Below are 9,897 nucleotides of genomic sequence, written 5' to 3' on the forward strand. Positions count from 1 at the left end.
AACTTCACAAAACGAGAAGGCCATGCAAGTTGCTCCCTGCTTCCTACAGCAGCAGGCTCTCAAAAGTGTCACTTCTCCCTGGGGCCACAAGTACTCTTTGTGGCAAGTATACCAGGAGGAAAGCAAGCAAGAGTTTTACAGCCGATTGCCTCAGCAAAGAGCCAAGCTTCTGGCCAGCACTCAAATACATTATGTGCAACACTGTGCCCTCTGAACAGAGCCCGCCAGTACAGCCGCCCCAGCCCCAGCCTTGCCCTGGTGATAATGCTTATCAGTGAGGCAGCAAGCACCTCCATAGTCATTATCAGGCACACAGCTTGCAGAAAGAAACCGGAGCTCAACCAAGCACCTGCTGATGTTGGATGAGATCCAGGGCATGAGTGGGGAAGGGAACCTTCAGAGACCCTTCTGCCCAGGGAGAAGGGATAGGACTCCCTCTTTTGCAAACAGCTCTGCGGTTTCACCATCCTGGCCCTATGCAGCTACTCTTGGTCAGTTCATGCTGCCACCTGCAAAGCACGGACTCACACACACAGCTTATGTCCAATTGTGCAGGTGTCAAGCATTGCCTTAGAATGATGGATTTGAAGCACGCCTGTGGAAGCAAACAGCTGCCCTTGTGGGTCACAGAGAGCACAACGAGCAATTTCAACCCCTTAGCTGCTGTCCCCATACCAGCACACAGCCCTGACTACGGAGGGCCTTGATTTCTTAACAAGCTTTCTGGGACAGAACAGGGTTGCTGCTGGCAGAGAAAGAGCAGAAGCAGCACCAATACTCCTTCATGTGCAAATGGATCCAAGCTAATGTGAGTACAATGAGGAATGAAGTTACTCAGGCCATTATAGCACTGAAGAAAAATGGTGCTTGAAATGCTTTCCCACCACATCTGGACAGAGGCTACAGGAGCAGCTCTGTATATTCGGAACTGTTTACAAAGCAAACGGACATCAAGGACATTAGCCTTAAGTGTCAAGCGTTCAGGTAGGGGGAAATAAGAGGCATCATGTTTGCTCAGCTGATATATTGAAACATGTATGTTGTCATGTACCCTGTCTGTCCCTCTATGTTACTGTGGTGCTTGGACTGGCATTTGAACTCCGATCTTCCGGGCCAAAGTCCAACACTCTTGGCGCTGCAGCACAGAGCGAGCTTGACAACACTCCATGAATCCCTGCCAGGATTAAGCAGCCAATCCTGCCAATACCACTTTACAGCCAGGGTAAATAGGCAAGGTCCTAAATTTTCTAAGGGGCAGTTGACTCTACAAAATCAGAACACTTAAAATAATAATGCCTCAGCAAACAGCCCTTAAAAGGTTGGCTCAAAGGCAGATTGCAATCCACTAGCAGATCTCTGGGTGATTTCCATAGATCAGTCAGGGCTCCAACTCCCAAAGACCTTCTCCCCTCCTAAATAATGCTTCTGAAATCAAGAATGCTTGGCGGGGAAACCAGAGTGGATTTATGTATGAACGGACTGAGTGCATGGTCCAGTGCTGGTCCTGACAACAAAACCCTGGTTGCTGAGCATGTGTTCAGTCCCACTTCTTCTTGGACTTACCCAACTCAACTACAAGAAGGCCCATCAAACTCTTATTGTGAACAGCTGCAGCCAGTGTGGAATATATATATTTTTGAAACTTGTAATGACGTGGCAACTGATGCAGTTGATGGTCTCTCGCCCTCCCCCAAACAAACTGGAATTTTGATCATCCAACATGTACTCCAGACTCCATCAGCACAGGCCGCATGAGCAGTGTACACAGATTAAACCTCTTTTATTACCTCTCCTGCCAGGGAAGCAGATTTACAAGAGAAAATAACATGAGAAAATCTGCAACAGTGATTTCTTACCAAATTAGAAATGTGTCATGCATCAGACCACAGCAGTGAGCTAGAGCTCATGCTGTGCAGGCACAAAGGAAAAGATTCAGTCCCCACAATGATGCCCTTCCTTCACTTCCATTTTCCCCAATAACGCTTGTGTGGAGCCGCCTCACTGAAATGTGCCCTGTATTAAAGTATGCTGGTGGCAGCTTTGCAGCCAATCCTTTCCCCTTTGCCTGGAGTCTGTAAGTACCAGATATTTAGGGTTAAATATGAGGAGTAACTCCTTCATGGATCACTGCCTTGTCATGGTGAAGGGGCTTGCATAACTCAATTAAGCTATGAGCTATGCCGTGCAGGGCCACCCAAGACGGACAGGTCATAACAGAGAGCTCCGACAAAACGTGATCCACTGAAGAAGGAAATGGCAACCCACTCTTTGCCATCTTTGCCATGAAAACCCCATGGACAGTACCAAAAGGCAAAAAGATATGATGCCGGAAGATGAGCCCCTCAGGTCCATTATGCTACTGGGGAAGAGCAGAGGGCTAGTACTGGTAGCTCCAGAAAGAATGAAGCGACTGGGTCAAAGCCGAAAGGACACTCAGTTGTGGATGTATCTGGTGGTGAAAGGAGAGTCTGATGCTGCAAAGATCTATACTCCATAGGAACCTGGAATGTAAGATCAATGAATCAAGGCAAGCTGGATGTGGTCAAACAAGAGATGACAAGACTGAACATCGACATCTTAGGAATCAGTGAACTAAAATGGACAGGAATGGGTGAATTTAATTCAGATGACTATCAGGTATAGTACTGCGGAAAAGAATCCCTCAGAAGAAATGGAATAGCCTTCATAGTCAATAAACAAGTAGGAAAAGCAGTACTGGGATACAATCTCCAAAATGACAGAATGATCTCAGTTCGAATCCACGGTAAACCATTCAACATCACAATAGCTGAAGTCTATGCCCCAACCACTAGTGCTGAAGAGGCTGAAGTTGACCAGTTCTATGAAGACCTACAACAACTTCTAGAATTAACACCAAAAAATGATGTCCTTGTCATCATGGGGGATTGGAATGCTAAAGTAGGAAGCCAAAAGATAACTGGAAAAACAGGCAAGTTTGGCCTTGGATTTCAAAATGAAGCAGGGCACAGGCTGGTAGAATTTTGTCAAGAGAATATGATGGTCATAGCAAACACTGTTTTCCAACAACCCCAGAGACGACTCTACTCATGGACATCACCAGATGGTCAACACAGAAATCAGATTGACTATGCGCTCTGCAGCCAAAGATAGAGGAGCTCTATACAGTCAGTAAAAATAAGACCAAGAGCTGACTGTGGCTCAGATCATGAGCTTCTCGTTGCAAAATTTAGGCTTAAATTGGAGAAAGTAGGGAAAAGCACTAGGCCACTCAGGTATGACATAATTCATATACCTGATGAATATACAATAGGGGTGACAATTAGATGTAAGGAATTAGATCTGATAGCCAGAGTGCCTGAAGAACTATGGATGGAGGTTCGCAACATTGTACAAGAGGTAGCAACTAAAACCATCCCAAAGAAAAGAAATGCAAGAAAGAAAAATGACTGACTGAGGAAGCATTACAAATAGCTGAGGAAAGAAGGGAAGTAAAAGGCAAGGGAGAAGGAGAAAGATACACCCAATTGAATGCAGAATTCCTTAAAATAGCTAGAAGAGAGAAGAATGCCTTCCTAAATGAACAGGGCAAAGAAATAGAAGAAAACAATAGAATAGGGAGGACCAGAGATCTCTTCAAGAAAATTGGAGATATGAAGGGAACGTTTCATGCAAAGATGGGCATGATAAAGGCCCAAAATGGCAGGGACCTAACAGAGGTAGAAGAGATTAAGAAGAGGTGGCAAGATTACACAGAAGAACTATACAAGAAAGAGCTTAACGTCCCTGATAACCATGACGGGGTGGTCACTGACCTCGAGCCAGACATCCTGGAATGTGAAGTCAAAATAGCTTAGGAAGTCTTAGCAACAACAAAGCTAGTGGAGGTAACAGCATTCCAGGTCAGCTATTCAAAAGCCTAAAGACGATGCAATAAAAGTGCTACACTCAATATGCCAGCAAATTTGGAAAACTCAACAGTGGCCACAGGATTGGAAAAGGTCAGTTTACATTCCAATCCCAAAGAAGGGCAATGCCAAACAATGTCCAAACTACTGCACCATTGCACTCATTTCACATGCTAGCAAAGTGATGTTCAAAATCCTACAAGCTAGGCTCCAGCAGTATGTGGACCGAGAACTACCTAGACTTCTGTAACGCGCTTTACGTGGGGCTTCCCCTGAAGACAGTCCGAACACTTCAATTGGTGCAAAACAGAGCTGCCAGGTTGCTGACGGGGACGGGGCGTTATGCTCACATGACTCCAGTCCTCCATCAGCTTCACTGGCTTCCCATTGAAGCCCGGGCCCAATTCAAGGTGTTGATTATGACCTATAAAGCCCTAAACGGCTTGGGTCCTGGCTACCTGAACGAGCGCTTACGTCCGTATATGCCCGACCGCCCTTTGAGATCTGCGGGAGAGTCCCTTCTCCGGGAACCCTCCATGAAAGAAATTAGGAGAGTAAGTACCCGGAGGAGGGCTTTCTCTGCGGTGGCGCCCAACCTATAGAATTCACTCCCCAAAGAGGTCCGCCTGGCACCGTCGTTACTGGTTTTTCGGCGCCAGGTAAAGACCTTTTTATTTAAACATCATTTCAATTGTTAAAACATATGATCTGGCCTGGGCAACTTCTTCTTCCTTCTCTTTCTCCTCCTATATTTTTAATTTGTACTGATAATTTTAATTTTATATTTGTAAATCAATGTATTTTTTGTATTTTTGTATTTAATAGTAATTTATTATGTACTATTGTATTTCAATGTATTTTATCATGTTGTAAGCCGCCCCGAGGTTTCGGCAAGGGGCGGCATAGAAATGTAATAATAATAATAATAATAATAATAATAATAATAATAATGATGATGATGATGATGATGATGATGATGATGATAACTACCAGAAGTACAGGCAGGATTTCGAAGAGGAAGAGGAATTAGAGATCAAATTGCCAACATACCCTGGATCATGGAGAAAGCTAGGGAGTTGCAGAAAAAATCTGCTTCTGCTTCACTGACTATGCTAAAGCCTTTGATTGTGTGGATCACAACAAATTGTGGCATGTTCTTAAAGAGATGGGAGTACCTGAACATCTTATTTGTCTCATGAGAAACCTATATGTAGGTCAAGAAGCAACAGTGAGAACTGGACATGGAACCACAGATTGGTTCAAAATTGAGAAAGGAGTTCGGCAAGGCTGTATACTGTCGCCCTGCCTATTTAACTTATATGCAGAACACATCATGAGAAAGGCGGGGCTAGATGAATCACCAGTTGGAATTAAGATTGCTGGGAGAAATATCAACAACCTCAGATATGCAGATGATACCGCTCTCATGGCAGAAAGTGAAGAGGAACTAAAGAGCCTCCTGATGTGGGTGAAAGAGAGTGCAAAAGTTGGCCTGAAACTCAACATTAAGTAAACTAAGATCATGGCATCTGGTCGTCTCACTTCCTGGCAAATAGATGGGGAAGAAATGGAAGTAGTGACAGATTTTATTTTCCAGGACTCCAAGATCACTGCAGATGGGGAATGCAGCCGAGAAATTAAAAGACACTCGCTCCTGGGGAGGAGAGCTATGGCAAATCTAGACAGCATACTAAAAAGCAGAGACATCACCCTGCTAACAAAAGTGCGTATAGTCAAGGCTATGGTTTTGCCAGTTGCAATGTATGGCTGTGAAAGCGGGATCATAAGGAAGGCTGAGCGCCAAAGGATTGAGGCCCTTGAATTGTGGTGCTGGAGGAGACTCCTGCGAGTCCCTTGGTCAGTCCTACAGGAGATCAACCCTGACTGCTCTTTAGAAGGCCAGATACTGAAGATGAAATGCACATACTTTGGTCACCTAATGAGAAGGAAGGACTCCCTGGAGAAGAACCTAATGCTGCGCACAATAGTTGGCAAAAGAAGAAGGGGATGGCAGAGAATGAGGTGGCTAGATGGAGTCACTGAAGCAGTTGGTGTGAGCTTGAATGGACTCCGGGGGTTGGTGGAAGACAGGAAGACCTGGAGGAATGTTGTCCATGGGGTCGCGATGGGTCAGACACAACTTTGCGACTAACAACAACTTGAGAAGTAAAACCAACCAAAGACAAAAACATGTGGCCATTTCTGTGCCACTGGCTTTTGGGCTGCTGGGATCTCAATACCAATCATCTTCAGGACACTCTTGGGGAAGGATGACAGTGCAAATATTTTTTTTTTTAAATTCTCTGAAAAAAGCACGGGGGGTGGGCAAACAGGGAGTTGGGTCCACCTCCCTCTCAGCTCAGCAGTTCTTTACAGCTCCCTTGAGACACCTGGGTCATGCTTCAAAAATCATTTCCCTCAAATCATGGAAGTGCCTTTTAAAAGTTGCCATTAAAACCCGCAAGTGAGGAATTTATTCTCTTGGGGAACAATCCTATGCATGCTTAGGTAGAAAAGAAAAATCGTGCAACTCCCAGCATTCTCCAATCAGTCATTTCTTCCCAGTCTTTAAATCATTCCATGAAACAATGTGTTTTTCCAGGCAATTAACACCACTAGAAAGGTACACTCTGCATTCATTTCTGGAGGAGCATTTATCCTCTAGGATATATGGTTGCGACAGCCAAAGAGATTCGACATTCTGTAACCAAGTTTTGCTCTTTATCAAGAAAAGTTGTTTGCCCAATCAAAATGAAAACTAACACAAAGTGCAAAAAGAAAGGAATTTCAAAAGCAGGTAGTGCTAACATTGTTCACATTGTAAAGAAAGGTTTTTTTGTTTGTTTTTGTTTTTTTGCTGCTGCTCAAACAGTTGTCCAGAAGTCGGTGACATAAAAATTATCCAGTTAAGGACCACCAAACTAAGAGTCTGGTACAGTGCTGTGCACATCTCCATCACCATTCCCTGAAGTTGGGCTACTGTCATTTTCACCCATGAGCGGAAGTGGAGAAATCCTCATGTCACCCTTTGAATCAAATCTCACCTGCCATTCTTGACCTTCAGTTCCCAGCTGAGAGAGAGAGACTCTAATCAACTTGGCAACAACACCACTATCGGAGCTGGCACTCTTCCCTGAATCCAGATACAGCTGTAACCGAGCTGGGAAGTAGCGCTCAATCACTGAGAGATGCTCTGCTTGTTCCCCAGTTTCTCCAGGGAACCTCATGGAGACAATGAGCTGGCAACGGGTAGAATCCTGGGTGAGCTTCTGGCTGAAATGATTTGCTGTGTCCAGCAGCAAGGCCACCAGCTGAGCCGCCACACCTGGACCAGAACAGGTGGCCAAGAATTCCTCCAAGCCATCCAATACTATCAGGGAGAGGCTGCGGGACCAAGTATGATGCAGGGAAGCCACCAGCTGAAGCAGCTCTTGGAAGGATGCTGGGTAAAGGAAGTGGATTCTCTAGGGAGGGAATAAGAAAAAGCATTTGTGATGTAGGGTAGTAGGTGTGAATAACCCATACTGCAGTGAGGAAGTTTCCCATTAATCATGGTGGATACTGGAGAACTGATAACTCTCTATCACAACTTATCACACAGTATCAGAGAGAGTTCATGTGTCACATTTATCACACGATAAAACGGTCATAGCCAACATTTAACTACCTCAAAATATGGAACACTAATCATGGGCAATTTTCACCACCCAAGAAAGTGGGAAACAAACTACCTGAGGATCCAACAAAACCACACTTTTGCAGTCACAAACGGATTTCCACCTCTACCCCATTCCATAGCTGGTGTGTGCTAGTATTTCCAGTTATGCTCATAAGGGTAACAGATGTCCAATGAAATCCAGCACAGTATTCCATATGCCAAACATACATATCTTCCACCACTGGAATTTACTAGCGTGAAGGAGATTTGAAAATTCTAGCCCAGGAAACCATTTTTTGGTAATGGAAGTCAAACATTTTGCAGCAAAGGCAGTATGTTTAAGCCCTTAAAATATTTGTGTGAAATGCACAGACACTTGAAATTATTTTCCAATCCAGTTATTGGTAACCCTAGGGCTTCATTTAAAGATAGCTCATTCCTGGAACACACAAGAGGCCAAAAAAAAAAAAGTTAAAAATGGGAACATTTACACAGGGTTTTCTCCTGAATAGTAATCAGAGCCTGGTTCACTATAGCTGGGATTTTAAGACTTCCAGGCAGTACTGACCATTTGCTTCTTAAAAATGAATCACACCAGCCACACCAGCCACCAGCCTTGCCTAGTTAGAACTAGCCACACTAACACTCCTGGCAGCAATTGCCAAGGCCAGTTCACCCATAAAGGTTCAGACCATGGTTCTTAAGGGGCCAAAACTGCAGGACAGCCTACTTCCAAAATGGAAGCAAGTTCCTTGCAGAGCTTCTACCCACAATTCTTGGAGCAGGAACAGAGGAATAACTTAGCTTATTACCAGTACCTGCCCTACTATCCAGGGGGCATGACCAAGAGCCTTCTGATTTCCACCAGGGTCTGCAAGGCTCATGGGAGCAGGAGGGAGCCTGGAAGCAGAAAGGGCCCCCCACAGCCTGGCTCTGGTGATGCAACCCAGATCTGAGCCTGTGGAGCAGCAGAGGAGGAACCAGTGGTGAAAGTGCTTATCAAAACACAGCAAAAAGAGACTAGGCTGGTTTCCTATGGGGAATGAAATGATGAAACTAAAACACCCTTAAAACCTTTCCCAAGCTAGCATCCTCCAGATGCTTGGCCTACCACTCCCAGGTTTCTTGACCACTGGCCATGCAGGCTGGAACTGATGGGAGTCGAACTCCAAGTTATCAGGCGAACACTAAGCTGCCAGAAGTCTGCTCTGACTCTGCCAGAGGCTCCGGCACAGCTGCATCAGGGAGAAAGGTATGGGTCAAGCATTTTTTCAAGAGTACCCCAGCCATCTTCGAGTCCCCTCATGTGCTCTTGTTGTGATACTAAGCACCTCATAAGACACAGGGGGGCTACTGCTGATTTGCATAGGAAGCAAAACGCCCTGCGCCGGCTTTTTCCACTTCCTTGACGAGGTTTGCAAATAACCATGCCCAGCCCACACGCTCGCACCTGGAACGCTCCGGCTCTAGCTACTATCCCGCCCGGCAGGCGCTGCAAGGGTTGAGGCGCTAAGAAGAGGACGCGGGCTGGGGAAGCGGCAACGACAAACGCTGCGCGGAACAGCAGCGACGAACGACCCGAGCCCGCAGGCCCGAGGAGCAGCACTGGTTCGGCACCCAAAAGCACCGACTCCAGCTTCGCCACCGACATGACCAGACCAGGCAATCCGCTGGAAGCCTGCGCTGCGCAGCTACCAATCAAAAGCCTCGGTCACCGCGAGGCAGCCAATCGGCAGTGCAGCAGATTCATCTCTTTTCGGGTGGATCGTAAATACGACAGCAACGGGCGTTTCAGCGAACCAATGAGAAGCTGCCACCGTCGATGAGCGACCAATCGGCACCGAGCAATGCATTCGTTTCCCGGACTGGTATTTAATCAGGGAGAAAAGCCCGGGCTTGACGTGGGTGTTCTTGTTAATCATGCTAACCAAAGGCAAGGGAGTAGATTTGCATAGAGGGCGTTTAAAGCTTGCCCTGTGGCTTAACACTCGGGAAGGGGACTTCAGGGAAGCGTAGAATTCGTGGTAAACAGAACGGCCATTTTAACGTTGCTATTAATCATATGTGTTAGATGCCAAGGCGGTGCCTTGTCGCGGTTCAGGTAATAGCACATATAATGCTCTCTTAGACGATGCGAAGCTCGAGATCTGATGAGCCTCCAAAGTCAAGGGGCAGTCCGAGAGCTTCCTGGTGGCCTGGATTGTTGTCGACTTTGTCATGATTAATATCTTGGAAAATAAAAGAAAAGAACAAAAAATGATCAAAGCAAGTATCAACATGACTTCCAACAGCCACTTTTACCTGGGCTGTGGGTGGGGAGTGAGGAAGAGTTCAGTATTCCTGGAATGGTTC

General features: G+C 45.9%; 1 protein-coding gene across 1 annotated transcript; it reads right to left on the reverse strand.

The window, feature by feature from the left end:
* Window positions 1-6,152: 6,152 nt before the first annotated feature.
* On the reverse strand, window positions 6,153-9,196 carry SWSAP1 (SWIM-type zinc finger 7 associated protein 1). Its single transcript, XM_044443442.1, has 2 exons — window positions 8,996-9,196; window positions 6,153-7,351 (listed from the first exon to the last, which is right to left on the reverse strand). The coding sequence occupies exons 1-2, from the start codon at window positions 9,194-9,196 to the stop codon at window positions 6,809-6,811; spliced, it is 744 nt and encodes a 247-aa protein (XP_044299377.1). The 3' UTR covers window positions 6,153-6,808.
* Window positions 9,197-9,897: the final 701 nt, after the last annotated feature.

The sequence above is a fragment of the Varanus komodoensis genome, unplaced genomic scaffold (genome assembly GCF_004798865.1).
Source record: "Varanus komodoensis strain SLA01 unplaced genomic scaffold, ASM479886v1 scaffold42, whole genome shotgun sequence".
Taxonomy (NCBI): domain Eukaryota; kingdom Metazoa; phylum Chordata; class Lepidosauria; order Squamata; family Varanidae; genus Varanus; species Varanus komodoensis.

What these genes read in the sequence shown, in the direction of transcription:
- SWSAP1 (XM_044443442.1), bottom strand. Translation starts at nt 9,196, where the DNA reads ATGTCGGTGGCGAAGCTGGAGTCGGTGCTTTTGGGTGCCGAACCAGTG. An exon ending in CTAGAGCCGGAGCGTTCCAG is followed by an intron (nt 7,352 to 8,995) that starts GTGCGAGCGTGT and finishes TTCCCTCCCTAG; the next exon opens with AGAATCCACTTCCTTTACCC.